This window comes from Poecilia reticulata, chromosome 12 (assembly GCF_904066995.2).
Source record: "Poecilia reticulata chromosome 12, P_reticulata-male-v2, whole genome shotgun sequence".
NCBI classification, from domain to species: Eukaryota; Metazoa; Chordata; class Actinopteri; order Cyprinodontiformes; family Poeciliidae; genus Poecilia; species Poecilia reticulata.
This window is the reverse complement of record NC_088841.1, coordinates 27,556,641-27,581,646: the sequence shown is the minus strand read 5'-3', so window position 1 is coordinate 27,581,646 and position 25,006 is coordinate 27,556,641. Positions and strand designations below refer to the sequence as shown.

The 25,006-nt window shown below is 40.2% G+C and overlaps 1 protein-coding gene across 4 annotated transcripts in view; it reads right to left on the bottom strand.

Moving 5' to 3' along the window:
- The window catches only part of LOC145547570 (NLR family CARD domain-containing protein 3-like), a 70,779-nt gene extending 47,102 nt beyond the window's left edge, over positions 1–23,677 (bottom strand). Inside the window, exons 1-10 of one of the 4 annotated variants that reach the window (XM_081613065.1) lie at positions 23,332–23,664; positions 23,041–23,178; positions 22,012–22,158; positions 18,304–18,382; positions 17,914–18,142; positions 15,973–17,770; positions 15,345–15,518; positions 12,473–12,646; positions 7,535–7,581; positions 6,427–7,393 (exon numbers count right to left, since the gene is read on the bottom strand). In XM_081613065.1, the coding sequence (XP_081469191.1) occupies positions 6,867–7,393; positions 7,535–7,581; positions 12,473–12,646; positions 15,345–15,518; positions 15,973–17,770; positions 17,914–18,142; positions 18,304–18,382; positions 22,012–22,158; positions 23,041–23,178; positions 23,332–23,420 (3,402 nt within the window). In that variant the 5' untranslated portion in view covers positions 23,421–23,664 and the 3' untranslated portion in view covers positions 6,427–6,866. Of the gene's footprint in view, positions 1–6,426; positions 7,394–7,534; positions 7,582–12,472; positions 12,647–15,344; positions 15,519–15,972; positions 17,771–17,913; positions 18,143–18,303; positions 18,383–22,011; positions 22,159–22,535; positions 22,930–23,040; positions 23,179–23,331 lie in introns of those variants that run through there. The other 3 variants (XM_081613061.1, XM_081613064.1, XM_081613066.1) reach the window with 3 other exon arrangements.
- Between the last annotated feature and the right edge of the window lie 1,329 nt (positions 23,678–25,006).

The window sequence follows — 25,006 nt, the reverse complement described above, 5'->3', positions numbered from 1 at the left end:
ATGTCGCGGCCTTCTAGCTTCCAATACTCCAACTAAGGCCGTGTGTGTTAACAGGTGGGTTTTAGATTGAACGCACTTCCTCTTCATTTGTTTGCGAAAATAGATTGTTTATTTCTTATAAAATTAGTAACAAAATATCAAAAAATGTCCTACATCTTAATCGAAAACGAAAGTGAACTTAACATGGCGTTTCAAGTAAAAAGGTGCAAAATAAAAAGTCAAATTGAAAGTGAAATGCAAGTGAAATGAAATGGTCAAAAAATCATTTACCAACCCTCCCGTACACACCAGACATTTGCAAAACAATGCCTCCACCAAGCACCCGGTGTGTTTTTAATTACCTAAATTAATGGGAGGGGCTAACCAATTACCAACATAATCAATTCTAATTTACAAATTAATCACAGACTTAATTCTAACTTTCCAAAAATAAAAAACTAAATTAATAGAACTTACAAGTTGCAAACATTACAAATGGCCACCACATACGTTCACACAACAAGGTGTTAAGTAAACTGAACAAGAATATGTTAAGGAAACTAAACATAAGAATAGTAGTTAAACTTACTCACATTTTTCAGTGCAATCCACAATTTTTAAGTAAAGTCAACTTGTCAAGGTTTACAGTGCATAGAGATGAATGAATAGAACAGATCCCAGTTTCTATAAGCAGGTCAAACCAGTAACAAACTGTATTACATGGAAAATGTCTCATTAAGTTTCATCAGCATCAAATCAACCAACCAGCTGCACTGTAAAACATTTGAAGGTGATTTAACTTGAAAATAAAAATCCACCTGCTGCCTTGAAAATGTAATTTAAGTCAACAAGAAATTAGTTTTGGTTTTAACTCAAGTTCATGAAGTTGATTCAACTAGAGACAAGTTGTCTAAACATTGTTTTTTAAGTTCATTAATCTTGAATTTTCAGTTTTAACTTAAAGCTGCAATTTAAACCAAATAATTATTTCACAATATGTAATAAAAAACTGTCGTCACCTGGTGAAAGAGCAAACATTTCTCTATTGTTTCACTCAAAATATCAAGTTAAAATAAGTTTATTTTACTTTAGATTCATTTAAATTCTTGTTTGACATTGAATGAATAAAATGTCTGATGTGATGATGAATTTTATTAAACATGACAATGAATTGAGCTCAGAAACATTTAGTGTGAACAGAACATTTTCCTCCACTTTCATTCAGTTCACAACTGAAGTTTATCATCAGGATTCTGTAAATTAAATATTTTCATAGTATATTTCAATCATTCTGTTTATACGGTTTAGGCTCCTGAAAAGGAGAAATTACTTGTTAGAGGAAAATATTAATATTTATGATTGATCTGAGTTTATTAATATTTTACTTAATCTGACTATTTGATACTTTTTAACACATACAGAAGATTTGCATTGATCATCTATAAGCTTTGGTAATGGAGCTTATCAGCAACTAGAAGTGTATTTGTTAGTGAACGTTGGTGAACAGGCAGCATCATTAGGACCAAGGAGCAAAAGCTGCAGATCATTTTAAAGGTAACAAAACAATTCAGCATGTTGGAGCAACTCTTGGAGCTGGTTGTACAATGTAAACACTTTCAACTTTAGGGAAAACTGAAAAATGACCTCAGATCTGGAAAACAAACTTTAACTGAGATGTTACTGAAGCTTGATGTTCAGTTGATCCAAATCTAAAGCTGGTCTGCAGGGACGACTTTAGGGTTTGTTTGTTTCTGCTCACCTGGAGCACCAGCCGGGTGGAGTCAGTCTGAGCTCCTTCATCATCTAAAGAGAGCTGGAGAACATTGAAGCTCCTCCTGGAAAACATGGAGCTTTGGAAAGAAATGAGCAGGAAGTGAAAGAAAAATGGATCTTCATCACTTGTGAAGTGACGACATCAGAGTTGGATTCAGTGGAGTCACATGAAGAACAGAAACACTGAGGCTAGAATAATAAACATCATGCTAAATATTATCTGCCGCTGCCAGAAGAAGCTTCAGGTTGAATCTAAAGAAGCTGAAGATCTCAGAGTGATGAGAGGAAACCTGATGAGCTCTACAGTCCACTAGATCCAGACCAGAACCTGGAGAACATCTACGCTGGAAGCAGAGCCACAAGCTAGAAAAAGATCCAGGTTTCTATCCAACCTGAACACAGGAAGTCCTTTCTTCTTCTGCTGCAGCTGAGAAGGTCCTGCTGCAGAACTGAAGCCACACAGTTCCTCCTCCACAGCAGAACAGAGGAGGTTCTGGAGGAGACCAGGGTCCACATCTGGACTCAGAGTTCTCCTGAGCTTCAGCAGAGCTGCTGGCTTTGGTTCTGATCCGCCTCTGTTCTGGTGTCTGATCTTCAGAGACGATCTGAACCGACCCATCAGAACTCAGTGGAGGAGGAGGAGGAGGAGGAGGAGGAGGAGGAGGAGGAGGAGGAGGAGGAGGAGGAGGAGGAGGAGGAGGAGGAGGAGGAGGAGGAGGAGGAGGAAGAGCCGTGATTCGTCTCTCTGCTGTGGAGACTGTTTGTCACTGATTCACCTTCTTGTCGCCTGTTTGGGTCTTTTTTCCACCTGCATTAAAAAGCTGCTGATTCATGTTGGTATTCAGTCGGCACTATTATTATTCCAACATCATGATGGTCCAAACCCATCAGCTCTTCTACTGTTCTGGCTGCAGACGACTTCCTGGTTCTGAGGACGTTGAGTCTGTGAAAAGCTTTAAGACAGACAGACAAACATGAGAAACTTTCCTGAGGAGATTCAGAGTCGGTGGAAGAAGGAGAACCAAACAGAGACGATGTGATGGATGAACGGTGGATTCTGGCTCCTGAAGCTGTAAGATTACAGTGTGATGAGAATCTGAGAGAGATTCTGATGAGGACAAAGATCAGGATGTCGACCCGACTGCAGCCATCAGTCTGATGCTGGAACAGAAGTCAGAGTCATCAGGGAACAGCCTTCAATTGATCCAGCTGTGTTACGATCAGTTGATCAGAATCTGGACCAGAACCAGGCCTGTGTGTTCTATGCAGGAAGAGACTGGTGTGTTCAGTGTTTCTGTGCTTTGGACCCTCATCCATTTTACTTGTATGTCAACGGTGGAGCAGGAAGTGGAAAATCCCCCCTGATTAAATGACTCTGAAGCCAGCACTGCTCTGGACCATCAGGTCCATCAGGAGCCTCTTCTACTGATGGAGACGAGGCTGACAGATCCGATCAAACTGTCATGTTGGGTCATTTACAGGAACAGCAGCTTTTTCTACCAATGGCTGTTTGTTACATTCGCTGCTCAAACTACCAGGAGTCTAAAACCTCCCATTCAAGGACTTGATGCTCAACTAGATGAAGTCAGATTTCAGCTTTTAATGCTGAAATTATTGCTACTGATGATATTTCAGTGGTTTCAAAACCTCTTTCTGCTGATGTGGATGCAAGACTGAAACCAAAGGAAATCACTGAGATTCTGGAGGAACGTCTGTTTCAGGGTCGTTGACGTATCAGGATTTCCATCAGGGGAAATTAAACATTTAAAAATATGTAAATCCATTGCAATTATTAGAACATTTGAAATATTTTTCACACAGAACTCAAAATTAAAAATTAAAATGAGACATTTTCAGAGGATTTTTATCAATATGAAAAGGCTGTGGTCTTAAAAAATGTTATGTGCTGATTTATCTTAAGATAAGGTATTTTCCATGATGTATTAAACATTTTTTATAAGTTTAATTTTATTTAAGATGTATAAAAACGATTTTTTGTATTTTTCTGGCAATTATGACAGTTTACCCTCCAAAATCGCTGCTGATTCATGTTGGTATTCAGTCGGCACTATTATTATTCCAACATCATGATGGTCCAAACCCATCAGCTCTTCTACTGTTCTGGCTGCAGACGACTTCCTGGTTCTTCCATAATGTTTTCAATTAACCTTCCATGACCTTTAACACTTAGCATGCTAATGCTAACAGAGGATTGAGAGATTCCATGTTTTCACTTTGGGCTGAAATAAAATTTCTTTCTGGAGGAAAATGAACTTCACATAGTTTAGAAATGAAGGATTAAAGAAAGTTTTCTGTTTCTAACAGACGTAAAGACAACCTGACGATCCGTCAGACTCTGGACAACCTGAGGTTGGACCTCAGCGGAGACGAAGACGACGATGATGAAGAGAAGAAGCCGCTAAGTGAACAACCAACCAGTGTGACTAAAGCTTAACCCCTCCAGCGCCACCTGCCTGTGGAGAAATGGGATCATTTGACAGGAAACCAGAAGATCTGCAGCAGCAGAAACAGAAAACACTTTTAGCTGCTTGGAAATAATCTCATGTTTCCAGGAAAGTTCTTCACTATAAACTGAGAAAGTCATTGAGATGAAATCTGGTGCTAGGTTGTAGCAAACTTTGTTTTCAGGTTGTTCCTGCCTGACATGAAAACACAAAGAGGTTCAGATCAGGACTCTCTCTTCCTCTTTTCATGATTTTAAGAAGTTAAATTCCCTCGGCTCCCTCTGCTGGTGGCCACCAGGAACTACAACCGCTTCATTTTGCACTCAGCTGCTCTTTTCTCTCAAAATGTTTATAGGAGTTGTGATCTAGAGGAAAACTTAATTTCTCCTTATAGAAAATGTAGAATAAGCTTTAAGAAGAAACTGTCCTTCATCTGAGACGCCTCAGTTTTTATTTTCTGTACAGGAAAACGTTTATCTGCAGTATTTGTGTTTACGATGCTTCAACGGGTTGTGAAAGTGTCTGTGGGATCTTTGATCGTGGCTTTTTTCATCTCAATCACAGCAAAGATTATTTATATGTTTTGAAGTCTTTCTGGGACATCTTAAAAGTTCAATTTTTTGCATATTTATAGGGTTTGCTGCTGTTTTAATGTAACTCTGCCGTTTGTGTAAAGACGTTGTTTGAACGTTTAACGGGGCGAGGAAGCCGTTCATCGTTTGCAACAACAGGAAATCAGAAATATGACCTTTAACTCCATGAGCAGGTTGATTTCTGCCGTGTTTACAAAGTTTCTCATTTTAAACGAGCACAAACATTAGGTTTTAAATCTGAACGCCACATTTAGTTTTCTCTCATGCTGGGTATTTATTTTTCAAACTTCGGTACAAAATAAACGTTAAATCTTTGACTAATGGAGTTTGGCCTGATCTTTCATAAACTGTGAGAAAAACAAAAAATCTGTTTTATGATGGATACAAATCCATCAAGATCAATAAGTGGAACTGGGCCAATATGATTTAGTTTTTATCAAAGTTTATTTAATTATTGTTAATTATTTATCCAGACAGAGTTTAGCGGGTCGGTCATCTGGTGTTTGTTTGATCAGGTGAACAAGATAATAAGATATTGATTTTCTCTGTCATGGTGCAAAAACCAGAAACATGAATATTGGCCGAAATCTCAAATCGGTTCAATCATAGAGTAAATGTAGATCAATTTAAAAAAAAGAACTTATTTAAGCAGAAATTATGGTTTTTATGAACATAAAGCCTTAATTTTGACTGAAAATTATGAAAATAGTTAACAAAACAAATTAAGGCTGAATCTTCATATTATTGACAGACCTGGAATTGAACCACAACAGTCTCTGCATCAACGCCAAACACGCTACCAACTGAGATAACAGAGGCTCAGAAACACGTATGATTTTTTATTTTTAACAAGAAAAGAAAAAGTTTCTTCAAATTTTGCAGACATTTTGCCAACAAATCAAGACAGACTATGTCCTGTTGGGTTTCCAGGGCCAAAAATACAAGATAAACTTGTTTAACTTGTTAAATTAAGAATAAATATCCAATTGATTAAAAAAAATTCTAAATCATATATGTATATTTAGAGAGGCCAATTAACCTGACAGTCATGTTTCTGGACTGTGGGAGGAAACCGGAGTACCTGGAGAAAACCCACCATGCACAGGGAGAACATGGAGACTCCATGCAGAAAGACCGGGGCCGGGAATCGAACCTTCTTGCTGCAAGGCAACAGCTCTACCAACTGCACCACTGTGCAGCCATGGAATAACTCATTTTAAGGTTAGTTTTTTTAAGCATAACCAATAATAATGTAATTCATAAGTTCCCCAAATGTTGCTTCTTTCAAAATGGAAAAGATTTCAATGAACTTCTAAACCTTCATGTTCCTCCTGGATCGAGACGATAGATAGATAGATAGATAGATAGATAGATAGATAGATAGATAGATAGATAGATAGATAGATAGATAGATAGATAGATAGATAGATAGATAGATAGATAGATAGATAGATAATCACTTTATGCTTCAAAGCATTGACCTCTCACCTTCATGGGATGGGAATGTTTTACTTTAACTAGGACTTTCTGAAAGGCAGAGTTGATGAAAAATATTTTTAATGCAAATATTTAAATTTGAACATGAAAAGAACAGAATGAGCAGCAAATGAACCAAATGCAGAAGAAGAAAAATGTTTTTATTTCTCTAAAACACATGAAGAAAAACTGCAGCAAATAAACAAAAAAGATTTAATATTCAAATCTGACGAGTTTATAAAAATAGGAGCCGACAGAAACAGAAAATGTTCAGTGATTGAGAAAAACTGATCAACATTTCAATGAAATCTGATGAATGAGAGGAAAAAATAAGAGAAACAACATCTTGATATTCAGTGTGAAGCTTTGACTGGAAACAAACAGGAAAACATGAGGATCCTGGAATCATCCTGGAATCATCCTGGAATAATCCCAGCTTCCATCTTTAAAGGACTGGAAGAAGAAAAAGTTTCCAAGGACTCAATCAGAAAAGTTTCACCAAGAAATAGATTGTAGAGATGAACCATCTGTTCAACAGTGAGAGAGTTTCTCTGACAGGAGGAAAATATTTAGACTCAAATCAGCAAAGAAACACTGAAGAACCAGAACTGAACCAGAACCCAAATCCAGGAATCAGAGGTTCAGTGAATGTGGTGTTGAAGGTGTGGAGGAGGATCAGTGAGTCAGAGGAGACTCTGTAGAAGGACAGAATGCCAGCAGGACAGTCCACATACACTGATACTCTGTTAGAGACGGAGGAGGAGGAGAGACGAGTTTCTATGTTATTGTGCCAGACAGAGTAACCATCATCAGAGCATCTCAGACTCCAGGAATGATCATTATATCCAAACAAACAGTCATCACTGTTTCCTTTCCTCCTGATTCTTCTGTAACTCACTGATATATAAACTCTTCCTCTCCACTCGACCTCCCAGTAACAGCGACCAGTCAGACCAGTTCTACACAGCAGCTGAGGATAATAATCAAATCTGTCTGGATGATCAGGATATGACTGAAGCTCCATCACCCATGTCACCTTCCTGTTGTCTTCAGACAGTTTGAGCTCTCTGCTCACTGTGTTTGTGTCGATGGTGAGTTGACAGGAATCTGATGGAGAGAACAAACACAATCCAGCTGCAGTTATTGATCATTTATTGATCTTTGATGATGAATGAGTGATGTGACAGTTTGAAGATGGTTGAATGTGAGCTGCTTTGTTGTCATGAATCAGATGAAAAACACACTTACACTTCCTCAGACCTGGTGTCAAGAATCGGCCTCCAGCAGGCTCCACCCTGAAAGGAGGAGGGGGGTCAGACCATCAGTCTCTTTCAGCAGCAAACATGGACATTACATGTCTCTCAGACACACATTGTCCTCCACTGAGACAGGAACAGTCCAACATCTGGCCTGCAAACTGCAGTGGATGTAGGAAGGACAGTTGGTGCTGCTGCAGCACAACTCATTTCTCCAAACACAGGAAAAGCTCCAACAGAGAGGAGAAAGGAAATCCCTCAGTAACAACCTGAAGAAACTCACTGAAGCCTGAAAGGACATCAGGAAACTAAGGAAACATTTCTGGAAGCTCAACCTGATTTAATATCAGCATTAAAATCCATGTTGTGTTCAGTTTATTTACATGATGATTATTATTAATTGATCTGAACATGATTGTATATAATTACAAAGGTGAAGTGAAATATATTTAAGTGATTTATTTGAATAGAGGAAGTCTTTTATTTTGAAGAATATAAAAGACTTCAAAATAAAAGTCTTATATATGTATTGTTTTAATATTTCGTATTAAATATGAAATATTGTTTTTAACTTGCATTGTTTCAAAATGAGCTCCATGTAGCAACGAGGCTTAAATTCAATTTCTTACTGTAGTTAATTATTTTCACGTCTTTCATTCTCCTGATAATTGATATTCATTATTGATACGCATATCAATTGACATGCATTGTGTCCAGAAAACCATTTTATACAGGACAAGGAGAAATCTGTCACAAAAATATTAGCAGCTCCATCATTTGTTATTCGATATATCTATTAAATACGACTTAAAATAAAGATTAGAAAACTGATGTTTGATCAATTCTCCATGATAAAAATCTATAAACAGTTCAGTTTCTGTTAGTTCTGTCAAGATACAAGAAAGGGTGAATATCTACTTATATTGGTCAATCGGTTTATTTTAAATATGCTGTAGGAGCCGTAGTTTGACGACTGTTATAAATACCACCATGTTTTTAGAACTCAGGGGATTCGCTCAGTTTTTGTCGCTTGTTTTAGGAATTGCAGCTTCTGCAGTGGCGCCACAATAAAGGTACAATAAAGCTGATAAACAGGTGAAGAACCAAACAGAACCACTTCTGACTGTTTGCAAAGCCAAACATCCAGTAAAAGGTCCACCAAGCCACTACTGAGGCACTGGGGTCAAGATTCTAGACACGGCAAAACAAGGTTCAATGTCCAAACTTATTGATTGTTCTTGGTGATTTATTTTCCTCTTTCACCAAAACAATTACAGACATCAAACCTTCATTTGTTCTCATGCTACCACTCTTAAAAACCATCGGCCCCAAACCCAAATGCCTGCTGGTCCTTCTCCAGGCCCCTGCACTGATCTATGTGGACTGACCCACATTACTTCCTGTCTGAATTTAGAAAATAAGAAAATAATAAATAAAATCAACAATTAACCTACAAATAAACTCTGTAAATAATACAAAAAATAGAAATTTAAGAATAAAGTAACAAAATTCAAATGGATAAAGAAATAAAGTAAAAATAGCTCCAACAACTTTTATTCTGCCTTTTCTCGCTGTGTGTCGCTTTACGCGGACCCGTTGCCATGGCGACCGACAGACAACAGCTCAACGAGCACATAGAGCAGAGATTACCGATCAGGGGAATCAGCACCAAAAAACAAACATTTCCCTCACAAAAAGTAGCAGAAACAGTCAAACAGAACATCCAGTCTGTTACATTATGCCGTCAGGCTTGATGTCTATATTTGGATTATTAATAAGTTTTCGCCTGAGCGCAGCGGCGGTTGATCAGCTGATTTAATAAACAGCTGCTCTGCTGATGACGTGGTGGCGGGTTGACCTGTTTTAGTGCCAACGGAACCAAAACACTCCGAACTGCGCAGCATGTTAAGGTTATCAATGTTAGCCTAGCATAACTGACCCACTGCTCACTTGTTCAATGTTTTCTTTAAATTAAAAGTTTTCCTCACCTGTGAAATCTGAAGCCCTTATTACCATTATCTATGGTTGAATTAACTGCTAAACATGGCGTCCGTTGTTCTGATTCTTTGCGTGATTGTAGTATTTTCCTGACCACCGATATTTCTGACTCAATGGACAGAAATGGCGCATCATGTGTGACTTACGGTAAATCACATAATGTCCAGTAACATATACATCCATCAATGCTGCTGCCTCGCGCTCTGTCCTTCTCTCGCGCTTCCCGCCACTCAGCAGTAGGTGTCAGGTTACATTGTGTTGCATTCAATGTTGTCGGGGAAAAAAGAGTTTCATGCGCTTAATGTCCGATTTGCCATAACTATTTATTGAATTCATGTCGCTAGCTGGGGTGGCAACAGGGGTGGCGAGGCTCTGGTTTGGGGTGACAACTGCCACCCCGCTAGATCCGCCCCTGGACACCATCCATCTTGTTGGACCTACGGAAATTTCGCGCATGCGTACAACGCTGGGGGGCAAAAAGACTAATCTTTTACATTCATCCATAGCCGCGTTAACTCAGTGAAACTTATAAATGTAGGAATTAATTTGGTGCTATGATCCACAGCAAAGTGATCTGTAGTCGCCAAGCTACGCAGACTCGTTGCCATAGCAACTGACAACAATGCCACTTCATGTTTTAGGATTTAACACCAAAAACATTCAAGAATTTTGCACACAGAACATTTAGTTTGTTGTTGTAGCACGTTTTAGGCTTAATATTAATAAATAATTGCTGTGGTGGATTAGCTACCGCTTCTACTTTACTGAATTATTTAAACATTAACTGTAGCCCACAAAACGCACATTTAATTAAAAAACTAAACAAAAACATCTTATTGCTGTCTTACCTTTACGTATCAATGAAATCCATGCGCCGCTAATTCTGTATAAAAATATCCGTTCATCCAAAGCCAAGTTTATCCTCCATGTCTTTTCTACTCCGTCTGAGAATCAAACTGTCCTGAAGTAAAACCTTCAGCTCCGTGTTGGTCTAACTTTAGTTATTATCTCCTGCTTCAGTTGAAAATCCACTTTAGAAAACTGTTCAAGTGTAGAAATGTAGTCTTTCATGTTGAAGAGAGAAGAAAACAAATATATCGCTGTATTTATTTACTGTGTGGCTAGCTCCATGGCTAGCTCACCGTGTCTTACTCTGCAGTTGTGCAGTCACAATATCTGGGATCATGAGCGCCCCCAGCGGTGAGGCAAGAGAACTGCCTGCCTCACCTCCAGTCTGTTCTCTGCCGTTTCTTATCGCTCCTCCGCACACAAAACACGATACACACACAGTTAGTGACAAAAACACTGTACATTATATACATAAGCGAAATTATGGAATATCAGTCCATATATTAAACGTTTTTTAACCATTTTATTGCCGGCGTACAGACAGGACGAACATGCTGTCATAATGGCAGCCAGTGCAGTTAGCGAGAGGTTGCCTACCCTGACCCCATGTCACTGATATATATATCAGTTATACATGAATGATTAAGTGACTAAAACATTCTACGGTGTTTAAAAACGTCGTTTAAACTTTTTCTTCGTTTTCCCGTTTTTTTAGATCAGTTTTCGTCGCCTCCGGGAACCGACGGTTTGGGCCATTAACCGAAGCTCACACTGGTGGGACGTTATAGTTCCAGGTTTCACCGATTCACAGTGACTCCAGAACTTTCTGATGTCTGAAGACACAATAAATTATCTGTGTGCAAGATTACGCCACGTTTTGGAGCGAACAGATACTACCTTTCTAAAATGTTTAACATTGGAAAAAAGACTCACAATTGCTTTATGGAAGCTACAGGCTCGGAATACCGGAGCATCGGACACCTTTTGGAGAGAGTCTTACAACAGTGTGTCCAGGAGTTCAGTGCTGCAATACAAACTGTATTAGTGTCTGAGCTGATTAAAATCCCTTAAGTTCAGGAACAAAGTTCTTGTCCCAACAACCAGGATCAGGTGAAGGACCTCTGCAGTCCATGATGCTTCCTCTCCCTCTTCTAAACCATCTGATGGGCTGATATCATCCCTCTACGTTACAAATAAAAGGTTTTTCTTTCTCTTATTACGACTCCATTATTTTTCCTGAATGTGACGTCAGAGCTGTGGATCTGGAATCTGATTGGTCGGATGGATATTTTCCTGGTTTTCCAACATGAAGGGTCTCTGCCTTTTTCCAAGACGTTGGGAATGTATCCCAAACTTTATTGAACAATCCCAAAAGCTATCCCAACTACTGAAAACCTAAACACACAAGTCTTTTCTTGGAGCTGAACTCTAAAAGGTCTTATTACTGTTTTTAATTTTTACCACGGTCAACAGAGAACAATTCTACTTTTTCCTCATCATTCACTGCAATTCTCCATTTCCTCTGGAAAACAAGGAATTTCAATTCTCTCCTGATTCCTCTCATTCATTTGATCATTTTCCAGATGTCGCCCCCTGGTGGAGAACAAACTACTACATTTATTTTATATTTTATTAAATCCTGAAAGTTGGGAGTTTTGTTGAAAATCTTTATTTCTCTCTCAGAACTTTTAAACATCCATCTGACCAACATGGAGTTACTTTTCTTCTCATCTTTGCTCCTTGGGGCTGATTGGTCTGGAGCTCCATCAAATATTGTTTTAAAGTCCTTTCTGTCATCAGTAGATCATCATGGAAATCTAACTGAACTTCACTTTTATTCATTTAGTCAGAGTCCCTATTAAACTCTATTAAATCCATCCCACTCTTTAATTTTCCTTGTGAGCCGTTCTTAGTCAGAAAACTGGGTAATGATCTCTGCCTCCAGATGAGGCGTCTAAATATTTAATTATCAAACTAAATATTTATCTTCAAACTAAACATTTCCCATCAGACTGACTAAAGTCGTTTCTCCTCTTCCTCCTCTATCAGACCTTCTCTGCTCCTGCAGCAGGTTCCTCCATACCTGAGAGCTTCCAGTCTCCAGTCTGGATCCTTCAGTCCAGCCGACAGCAGCTTCACTCCTGAGTCTCCTGGATGATTGTAGCTCAGGTCCAACTCTTTCAGATGGGAGGGGTTAAAGGTCAGAGCTGAGGCCAGAGAAGCACAGCCTTTCTTTGAGACCAAACAGCCTGATAAGCTGCAGACACACAATTCATCACATGATGAGAAGATGAGAACATTGAGGCATAGGCACCTGAACAGGGGGCCATTAGCCCCCCACTTTACGGCCCTGCTTGTCCGCTGGTCCCACCAGGCATTTAACAGGCTGCACACAACTCTGACAGTCTGACTGACATCTCTCTGTGTTTCTATGCAGACAGAGGTATAGATAAAACCTCCAGCACTGAGGACCAAATCTGAGGCTCCAGATCATAACCGTCACCCAAAGGTTTATTTACCAGATGCTGCAGCTTCGGGTCGGGTTGGGATCAGGAACCGGTCTGACATCTGAAAAAAGGCCTTGATTCTGGTCCAGTCCAGGTCTGAACCAATTCTTCCTAATGATTAAATTAAATTTCTGTATTTGTCACCATTTATAGAGCTGTGAAAATGTTTTCTTTCTAATGATGTTGGGATGAAAAAAAAAGATCGGGTCCATCATGTCCGTTTATGGGTCGGACCAAATGCTCACCCACACTTTGCCCAGAGCACATCATTCTGGCTCAGATAAAAAAATAATTCGGTGAATTTGTTTGTTTTTTCCTCTTTGCTCCTCCAAATGCCAATCAGCCATCAGGAGCCATAAGTATTGATGCTACTGATGGTTTTCAGGTCTCTGTTGTCTGTTGAAATTCATTTTTGTCTGCTAAATAACAATAAGATTAAATAATAAGATTAAAGTTAACGGTGTTTTTCATTTTGTTTTTAATATAAAAATATTGTCAGCAGTCTGACTGGTCATCTGTTCCACACATATCATCCCTTTCCCCCACAGTTTGTGGAACAGCAAATATAATCTGCGCTGCCTTTTCGTTTTAGACCCGCAGCATCCAAGCGCTGCTGCACCGTAACGTGATGATCCATTAGGTTGTCCTGCTGCTCTAAACTGGCATTGCTGGTGGACATTTGACATCTATTTTATTATGTTTTTAATATTCCAAATATTTGACCAGTCATGATTTTTGTCATATCTATCTGTCCTCCCCATAGTTCTCTTGAGCGTATTTTGGACTTTTAACAGTAGCTGACCACAGGGTGCCGCAACTGCACTGTTTACATTGAGATTTTCCACCAGAAAATAATTTTTGATTTTTTAAATATCTGTCCCTCTTTTAACAATTAGGAAAAAAAAGATTTATTGTGTAAAACGTAGCGAGTCTGTGTGAGTCCGTGGAGGTGCGCACAAAGCCTGAATCTGATTGGTCAGTTTACTTTAGTGAATTTGGCAGCTTGGCGCTTTTTCTATAAGGTAAAAATGAAGAGTGGAGTTTGAATCCTTCCGTAGTTCTAGGAGCGGTCGGATCCTGCAGAGCTTTTTACCATGTGCGTTCGGGCGGGTCTCCGGTTTATGAGCTTTGTGTGTGTGTGTGTGTCTGGGTGTGGATGTGTGTGTGTGCACGTTTGTTTTTAATAACTTGTGGGAACTATTTTCCTGACACATACTACGTTGTAGGGATCAATTGCTCCTTGTGGGGACTGAAGCCTTGTCCCCACAAGTGAAAACCCTGTTTTTGGGTCTGGGGTCAGATTTAGGGCTAAGGTGTGAATTGAGTTTTGGTTAGGGTTAGGTATGTGATGGATGGGGTTAGGAAAAGGGTAAAGGCAAGGTTTAAGTTGTAGAAATGAATGGAAGTCAATGGAAAGTCCCCACAAAGATAGCCACGCAAATGTGTGTGTGTGTGTGTCTGTGTGTGTGCGTGCACATGACCATGTGTGTGCGTGCATGTGTGTGTGTTTTGGCAAACTGAAGAGCTGAACCCGGTTGGACAACTGGTGTGTTCACACCAATGATGTAATGATGTAAAAACTTTCATACAATCACAGTGTTTTAAAACCGTCGATCTGTATTCAGCTGCTCTCAGAACAGCTGCAGGCATTTATTCTCTTTTACATTTTTCCAGACTCCAGTTTTGAAAATGGAATAAAGTCCACTCCGTCATCTAATGCTCTGTGTAAAGCTGCCTTTTGCATGTTCCCCACTGACAACTTTAAAAAATTTTCTGATTGTTTTCCACCAAACCTCTATGACCGCAGCGCATGGTAGACTCAAAAACGTTGTTCACCAGGTAAGGGATGTTCACTGTTTACTTCAGGACAAATTGTAACAAACCCACCGAATTGATTGACAGGTGACATCATATAAATTGAACAAGAGCATGACATTCAAAGTGCGTAACAGGTGACGAAACACCCCATGACCCCAATACCTCAAAAATGAATCTGACGCCGTTGCGTTGAGGTAAAGCCAAAGGTCTGAATTGGACTTTTTCACAAGAGGAAAACACACAAAAAACTGGAGCTTAAACTGTTAATACTTTGAAATATTAATAAAAATGTACTTCCTTTTGTAGATAATAAAAATCAAAATTTCCATAACAATGGTTGGGAAAGTCTGACAACTGCTGGTTGGAAAGGTATGGAACAATCTCCTTTGTTCTGTCAAGTAAACAGAGTAACACTATCAGTGGAAGCCTGACCTCCACTTTTCTTAATAACTCTCTTTTTGGTTCTTTCAGTCTGGAGGAAATGAAAATTATCCATTATTATGTGTTGAGATTTAGCAGGTTAACCATGTCACAGTCAGACATTATTGTTATGATAAATAATAATTACATCATCTTTGAAAGCAGGTAAAGTACAGAAATCTGGTTTCACCAGGATTGGTCACATTTTACCTGAGAGTTTCCAGGTTGCAGTTTGGACTCTTCAGTCCAGCAGAGAGAAGCTTCACTCCTGAATCCTTCAGGTTGTTGTTACTCAGGTCCAGTTCTCTGAGACTGGAGGACTGGGAGCTGAGAACTGAGGACAGAGCTTCACAGCTTCTCTCTGAGAGGTTACAGCCACTCAGTCTGAGGAGACAGGGAGGAAAATCTGTTATTAAACAGTTCCTCAAAATTTATGTTCTTTCAATTCAATAATGTTTTCATTGGATAGGGAAGGAAGCATCTTATTTTACACAATCTTTGTATTTGTTGTGAATTGGTACATTCTATAGTTGGGCCTCCAGCCTTAAATGACAAAACTACAGGCAACAAGGAGGTTGGAAAGAGAATTAGAAAATTACACAAATAACTATATTAATCCAATTTCAATGTTAACATAGGGTGGAGAAGTTTTGCTGCTTGAATATGTAACATTATAATCAGCTGCTGAAGAAAGTCTGTTTCTTTTTTGGGCATTCCCTCAGTGGGACACTTTGAAGAGACAATGCACTAATATATAAACTGAAACATGAATATTTACCTCATAATTAGCAGATTTCTACCTATTAAAAATACCTGCAGTAACAATCTGTGTCCTTACAGAGCTTTGTTGGAGGCTTTAACCACTGGCAGCAGCCTCAGAAGAGCCTCCTCTGAAGCAGAGTATTTTTTCAGGTCAAAAACATCCAGCTCTTTTCCTGATGACACTAAGATGAAGACCAGAGCTGACCACTGAGCAGGAGACAGTTTATCTGTGGAGAGACGTCCTGAACTCAGAGACTGTTGGATCTCCTCTACTAGAGAACGATCATTCAGTTCATTCAGACAGTGGAACAGATTGATGCTTTTCTCTGCAGACATATTCTCACTGATCTTCTCCTTGATGTACTGAACTGTTTCCTGATTGGTCTGTGAGCTACTTCCTGTCTGTGTCATCAGACCTTGTAGGAGTCTCTGATTGGTCTGCAGTGAAAGTCCAAGGAGGAAACGGAGGAACAAGTCCAGGTGTCCATTTGGACTCTGTAAGGCCTGGTCAACAGCTCTCTGATGGAAAGACTTTACTTTAGGCTTATTAAATAATAAAAACTTCTTAGATGTTTGTGTTTCTTCCATCAGGTTGACTCCAGAGTTGATGAAGGTCAGATGAACATGAAGAGCAGCCAGAAACTCCTGAACACTCAGATGGACGAAGCAGAACACCTTGTTCTGGTCCTGGTACAGCCCTCTCTCCTCTCTAAAGATCTGTGTGAACACTCCTGAGTACACTGAGGCTGCTCTGATATCGATGCCACACTCTGTCAAGTCTGATTCATAGAAGATCAGGTTTCCTTTCTGCAGCTGATCAAAAGCCAGTTTTCCCAGAGACTCAATCATCTTCCTGCTCTCTGGACTCCAGTGTGGATCTGTTTCAGCTCCTCCATCATACTTGACCTTCTTCACTTTGGTCTGAACCACCAGGAAGTGGATGTACATCTCAGTCAGGGTTCTGGGCAGCTCTCCTCTCTCTTTGGTCTCCAACACAACCTCCAGAACTGTAGCAGTGATCCAGCAGAAGACTGGGATGTGGCACATGATGTGGAGGCTTCGTGACGTCTTCATGTGGGAGATTATCCTGCTGGCCTGCTGCTCATCTCTGAATCTCTTCCTGAAGTACTCCTCCTTCTGGGGGTCATTGAACCCTCTGACCTCTGTCACCATGCCAACACACTGTGGAGGGATCTGATTGGCTGCTGCAGGTCGTGTGGTTATCCAGAGGAGTGCAGACGGAAGCAGTTTCCCCCTGATGAGGTTTGTCAGCAAAACATCCACTGAGCTGGACTCTGTAGCATCAGTCAGGATCTCCTTGCTGTGGAAGTCCAGTGGAAGTCTACTCTCATCCAGGCCATCAAAGATGAACAAAACCTGGAAGTGTTCAAAGCTGCAGATTTCTTTGGTTTCTTTAAAGAAGTGATGAACAAGTTCCACCAAGCTGAACTTTTTCTTTCTCAGCATATTCAGCTCTCTGAAGGTGAATGGAAATATGAAGTGGATGTACTGGTTGGCTTTGTCTTCAGCCCAGTCCAGAGTGAACTTCTGTGTTAAGACTGTTTTCCCAATGCCAGCCACTCCCTTTGTCATCACTGTTCTGATTGGTTGATCACTTCCAGGTGGGACTTTAAAGATGTCTTCTTGTCTGATTGTTGTTTCTGGTCTGTGTGGTTTCCTGGATGCTGTTTCAATCTGTCTGACCTCATGTTCATCATTGACCTCTCCAGTCCCTCCCTCTGTGATGTAGAGCTCTGTGTAGATCTGGTTCAGAAGGGTTGGACTTCCTGCTTTAGCAATCCCCTCAAACACAGACTGAAACTTCTTCTTCAGAACAGATTTAAGTTGATGTTTACAAACTGCAGCAGGATGTTCTAAATTAACACAAAAAGTAAAATGAGGAATGAAACAAAAATAACTTCTGAAGATGATTTTAATCAATGTGATTCCATTTCTTCAGACATCAGTAAATGTGTAATTTATCCATCAGGTCAAATCTTTGTAGAAATCTTCTTACTGCTCTGCAGACGGTCAGCCAGCTCCTCCTGCTTCATCCTCCTCAGGAAGTTCAGTGTGATCTTCATCACTGCCTCTCTGTTGCTCCTCCTCTGTTCTTCATCATCACCTTCCAACACCTCATCATCCTCTCTCTGACTCTCTGAGCATTCTGGGTAATCTGGAGTCAGAGCCTTCTGGACCTTCTTCAGCTCATTCTTCACAAAAGTGACAATGTTTTCCTCCAGCAGCTGGAACAGAATAATAGATGAAGGAAACATCAGACTGAAATCATGGAGCCAAACACCAGATGGATGTTGGACTGACTGACAGTCCTCTGGTCTACAAAAGTGCAGCATGGAGACGACTGTGAACAGAACCATGGAAAAGTAGTTGTTGTTCATGTACAGACCATAAATATAGAGTCCAGCTGTATTTGATGCTGCTGGGCAGACGGACCACTGGGAACCTCTGAGCTCTGCTGTTCCACTCTGTGGAGGAACCAGCAACAATCAGGAAGTCAGGAAACATTCATCCAGCAATATTTACTAATAAAATAACTAAGAGTGTCACATTAAAAGCAGAAATCGGAGCATCACATGAACACAATACAAAGAAGTTAGAAAGAGGAAGATGAACTCCAAGGATGAAGACCAGTAACACCAGAATCACCAGTAGACATTTTAAAACGTTGGTGCTGAACTTGGACTTCAATCTGTCCACACTGTCAGCAGATCTGATGCTGGTGGATACAGAGTCTCAGAGATTGGGGACAGTGGAAGTGAAGGCTCTGTCCACACAGGTCTTCAGGACAGTGTGGGACATCCATCAGGTTCTGATGACTGGATCTGAGGTGGTGTGGTCATGGAGGAGCTCTGAGATATGTGGGTGTGTCCATGTGGGATCCTCTCCTGGATGTTATAGAGGATTTAAATGGATCCTGTAGATCCTGGAAGCCAGTGAGCTCACATTATATCTGTCCACACAGAGACAATCAGAAGGTAAAGGTCCATGAAGTGATATCTGGATGTGAGCAGTGAACCAGATGATCCAAGTAGCTGTAAAGATTTAATGTTCCTGCTGATCCCACTAAGAACCAGCAGAACCTCTGATGGTCCACTTCAGCTCAGTCTTGTTGAGTTCCAGCTGATCTCACCAACCACATCATGAAGCTTCCTTCCTGCTGAACTGATCTCACAATGCACACAAGAACCAAGTCCTGATGGACCAGACTGGTTTACCAGGTATTTCCCAGTGGGTGGTGGAAATGTGTCCCACTGTTAGTCTGACATGGAGCCAGGAAGCAGCAGAACATCATCATCACCACCCAGAGATGAAGATATGAAGGTGTCTTCAATAGATCAGAGCAGCTGGTTTAGATAATGGATCAAAACTCTGTAAATATAACTGGAAACATCTGAAATTTACTGGTTCAGTTTACAGCAGTTAGAAACAGCTCACCTCTCTGATGGTGGAGATCCAGGGGATTTAAAGTTAATGGGTTTATCCATTGACCAGTCACTCTTAAAGGACACACAGCTGGGTTCTGGTTCTGGTCTGAGTCTCTGACGGATCAGAGACTCAGAAATATATACACAGAAATATATTCTCATTTAAATATTTCTGTGTATTCTTTCTGTAAAGTTTATTTTGAATGTGGAACATTTTAAAATACTGAGCTTTGAGACATGACATCTGCTGCATATATTAAAGATGCAGCCCTTCGTCTCCAAAGCCGAATCATGGTTTCATTCACACCGAGCTTAAATGCAGCGGCTCTATGTCCCTCCTATAGTGCCAGATCGACATCCCTCAACTTAAAAGCTGCATCATACGAGTTTGAAACATTTCTCTGTCGTGCCTGCTGCTAGCATGTGCTTGTTCTAGAGATTCATGAAGGAAACCATTTAGTTTTTCCTCCAGTTTGTTCTGTTTTCTCAAAGATCACAACTGAAAAAAATAAAATGATTTAAAATGTTTTGGTATCCATGAATCAGTTTATAAGCTGAAATCAAAGTTTAAATCCTGGTTGGTCTCTGCAGAGTCAAATGAATCAGTTAGAAACTGGCTTTATAAATCCTAATTTGCGGGAAATAAAGCAGCTGCTGGTCGGCCTGTCGCCTCCATTAATAAATATTAATGTAAGTTAGTAGAAATACCTGGAAGTCTGCCACCATGTGAAGCAGTAACCATGGCAACGTCCTTGTTTGAAGCAGTATAAGTATTTATTATAATAATTACATATTTTATTTAAAATGTGCTTTAAGGGCACATAATGTCACCTCACGAAAATAAAAATACATTTAAAAAATATCCAAATTAAAACAATAAAATAAAGAGATCTAAGTTCAAATGTCTGTTTGAGCAGCAGATCGTTCAGCCAGGATTTAAAGACAGACAGAGAGTCTCTGAGTGGGAAAGTGGACGTTTATTCTAAATAGTAGAATCATGTTTATAAGTTTACATTTACAGAATAAAGATGCTTTATGTCCATAAGGTTCATTCACAAAGCGGCTCGACTGAAGGATGGCTGCAGCTGGACCGGTACCGGTACCGCTCGGCTCCTTCTTTAAGTTCTGCTCAGAGCTCCAGGATGATCAGTCTGGATTAATCTAAACACTAATAAACCATCAGATCAATCTGATCTCTGATCAATCCTCCCTCTGAATCCTTCCATTGTTCTCCATCAGAACCAAAGCTCCTCAGGTAGCTGCTCACCTTGATGCAGCTACTGATGGACCTGTGATTGTCTCCACACCTGATCACCTTCAATAATCAAACCTGTTGATCATTTCTAATCAGCAGGTTGGAGTTAATCTGCTGATCCAACCTGTTTTCTTTTTTAGTGAGAATGAAATTACTCCATAGATGAGTTACATCTTTATGAGACAAAAACTGAGGAAAAGTATTATTTACGTTCTAGTGAGGTTTTCATATACTTTCACTCTTATTTTCTTTATTTTGTGTCCGTGTGTGTGTGTGTGTGTGTGTGTGTGTGTGTGTGTGTGTGTGTGTGTGTGTGTGTGTGTGTGTGTGTGTCTGTTAGCTTATTGTCTGAGGATAAATGCAGTTCAGTTTCATCGTTTATGTTTAAGCAATAAAATATTAAAATCATGAAAACCATCGAGTTTGATGCTTCTTGGTCTAAATAACTGAATGTCGTCAGATTTCAGTATTTAGTGAGTTTTGACTCTTTGTGGTTTGATATTGTCCACAGAAAAAGTTTGTTGGCTGCTGCACATTTTCACGCCAGTGAAAAAATGTGTATATTTATGCAAACCTTGACGCAAAGTTAATTTTTATACATGCCGACTTTTGCATAAAATATGGGACCAGACATTTTTTGTGTGGACGCTTTATGCCTGAGGCTCCAGAACACAAACTGCTGCAGAGAAACAGAAAGTTTAAAGTTCTGGATCGTCAACCTGGATCACATGGTCCCAGTGTTCCCAGTATATAAACTGGTCCCAGTGTTCCCAGTATATAGACTGGTCCCAGTGTTCCCAGTATATAGACTGGTCCCAGTGTTCCCAGTATATAGACTGGTCCCAGTGTTCCCAGTATATAGACTGGTCCCAGTGTTCCCAGTATATTAACTGGTCCCAGTGTTCCCAGTATATAGACTGGTCCCAGTGTTCCCAGTATATAGACTGGTCCCAGTGTTCCCAGTATATAAACTGGTCCCAGTGTTCCCAGTATATTAACTGGTCCCAGTGTTCCCAGTATATAGACTGGTCCCAGTGTTCCCAGTATATTAACTGGTCCCAGTGTTCCCAGTATATAGACTGGTCCCAGTGTTCCCAGTATATAAACTGGTCCCAGTGTTCCCAGTATATAGACTGGTCCCAGTAAAGAAGTTTCCTCTCTCAGTGGGTTTATCTCTGAATTGTTGCTCTCTAAAGTTCTGGTTGTTTCTGTTTCCATGGATCATTTCCATCCATCTCTGACTCACTGAAGCCTCATTAAAACTCCTCTGATTGGCTGACATTCCTCATGTCTACTCAGCTTCAAGTTGGCAGAAAAATTAAGTTTATTTTTATTTATTTGCTGAAGATAAACAAGTTAATATTAAATAAATCTGTGTGGAGTCATAAGAATCAGTGAGAAACTGGTTTCTTACTTCCTGTCTGAGGGTCCAGGTTCATTACTGAAGTCTGGAGGTTCTCTTCTGGACCGGTCACTCCTCATAGAAGGACAGACGGATCCTGCAGGTTCTGCTCTGTCCTGCTTTAGGTCCAAATCTTCCATCTTCTGGATTTCAGTGAGTCTGGAAGAGAAACCAGTACCAGTCAGTTCCCGGTGATCCAGTCAGCAGAAAGTTGATCCCATCATGTGTTCAGAGGATCAGAGGAACCTGATCCAGCAGGAACCATCTGGGTTTGAATTGTTCTCTCCTTCACTTCTTCATGACCTTCTGATGTCTGCTGGCTGATCCAGAACCTTCTGGAGAACTTCTGACTTTATTAACAACATTTAAAACCTGAAACCTGAACTGGAATCATGTTCCAGGTCTGCAGAAACATCCAGAGTGAGGTCAGATGTAGTGAATGAAGGAGTGAACATTTCCTATGAAGTGGTGATGTGTTGGTCCTGAACAGATGGGCTCAGTTAAAGCAGCGGTTCTGAAACCTGTGGGGTCCAGACCTCCTTTAGACGGGCTGCCAGTCCTCCTGCTGAGAGTCGGTTCAGTCAGAGAGGCAGGAATATGTGGAAGGAATATTTTCCAGACGGACCAACAATCAGAGAGATTCAGGATCAGGTGATCCATGGAGATCATGAGGAGGATCTGATCACTCTCAGCTTCCAGCAGATCTGTTCAGGTTTCCAGCAGCGCTTAGAGAGACAAAGAGTTTCTCACTGCTGCAGGAGAAACAACAAGTCCAACTGGAAAAGAAACGACTCAGAGAGGAGGAAGAGAGGGAAATCTGTTGAGTTTAAATCTGGTTTGACTCCACAGATCAGAGAAACATCAGTTTCTGATGAACCCCAGACTGCAGAGGAAGGAGAGATGTGTCTCATTTTAGGATTTAAATAATCAGGTAAAGCAGTTTAACAGGATGGAGTATTATGGACACACTAAGAAAATACATAAAAATATATAAAATATGAGAATAAAGTCAGAATATTACAACAGTTAGAAACAGCTCACCTCTCTGATGGTGGAGATCCAGGAGATTTAAAGTCAATGGGATGATCCTTTGACCTGTCGCTCTTAAAGGACACACAGCTGGGTTCTGGTTCTGGTTCTGGTTCTGGTCTTGGTTTTCGTTTGCGTCTCTTTCTGCTCCTGAGAGAAACATAATGATTAAAACTGAATCTGTTCAGTCTGGATGAAGCAGCAAAGAGGAGCAGCAGCAGCTTCATCACCACGTCTGTTTTGGCCTGATATAGTGAACGCTGTGTGAAAAGGGCTGTGGACAGTTAGAGATGGTGACCTCACCTCTGACCTTTGCTCTGGCTCTCATCTTCCCCACACAGAGTGGTTTTAGAGGGAGGGACTCCCTCCTCTCTGTCCTCACACTGATCCATGCTGCTGAATTCACATCAGCTCACACACACTTTCTAGCTTCACCTGCAGAGGAAACACACATCATTCATCTGCACATCAACTCTGATCATCCTTTACATCATTAGTGCTGGAAAAAGATCAGCTGCTCCTCCTCTGATTGGCTCTTCTTCTCTGCTTCATATCAGTGTCAGGTGAATGCAGTCAGACAGCAGAGAGGCAGAGGAAGCTGCCATCAGCTGCTGCACTTCTACTATCAGTCCACTAGATGGAGACATGGAGCAACATTTACATTCACTGGTTCAACCTGAACAACAGGAAGGATTTTAGTTAATTATTAATCTCTACAAGTGGATTATCTGCTTTAACTATTGACTATTTAATAATCTGACTCAATCAAAGACAATTTAAGAATAAAGTCATTTCATTTTGAAACAAATCAGCAGGAAATTGTTGTGTTTGAAGTTAATTGTTAACAGCAGAGTTTAATTCCTGAAAATAAAATCAGTTTGTTTAGAAAAATAAAGAAACATCATCTGTTCATCATGTTTTTTTCTTCCAATTGATCAAATATTTAATAATCCTGTATATTAGCTTTCAAACAGCAGGGAGATGAAACTTTGAGCTGAATTTAAAAGTGAACATTTTCTCCAAACAGCAGAATCAAGTCAAATAGTTTCTGTTCACAAAGTTCAATAGGAAACAAAGCAGTTGTTTGTTCGAACGATTCAAAGATTTGAAGAAGAATATCTGAACAACAGACTGAGACCCAACAGAACCACAGCAGTGGTGCCACACCTGAACAGAACAAACTGAAAGTGTTTTGAGGAGAAATGAGCTCAAACTGGTTTGACTGGTCAGAGGAATCTGTTGACGTTGGAAGACATAAATCCGTCTCATGACTCTCAGTCCAATCACAATCTACTGCTGTTATTCTGCCGATCCAGGTTCTGTTCAGATCTAATGGAACCAGAACCTGTTTTAACTTTGAACCAACTGAACTCCTAACTGGTGGGGATTTGTCTCCCTCTGCTGGTGGAACTACAACTTGCCTGATGTCTGATTATTAAACCCAGATGAAATGTTATCCAAATATGTCGGTGATGGTCAGAAGTTATCAGAACCAGAACCGGTTCTACTGTTTGATTTATCAGGACATGAATAAAGATCATTTGTTCCTCAGCAGCTCTTAAAATGAGTTCAATACAACAGCATCACAGATTACATTGAATCATTATTTATTGACCAGAACCAAAATGCTGAAGCAGTGAGTAAAAAACTAAGTCCATCTTTTCTGCTTCCACAGCAGGTCAAAGGTCAGCAGAGACGCTGCTGGCCAGATGAAAATATGAACTTTATTTTTGAACAACAAATAAAGATCCAACAACCTGATCAGAGCCGCACCTCAACAGTGTAATTCCAACTGAAAGGAAATGTGACGGAAGTTGCATAACCGATGACGTCACAGCTCACCTGGGTTGTAGTTTTTTCTTTCAGAGCAGCAGAACCAGGAAGTAGAAGGTTTGCAGTGAAATCAGAGGCAGGTTGATAAAATCTTCATGAGGATTTACTTAGTCTAGACCATGATGACTGTAGTGATTATCATAAA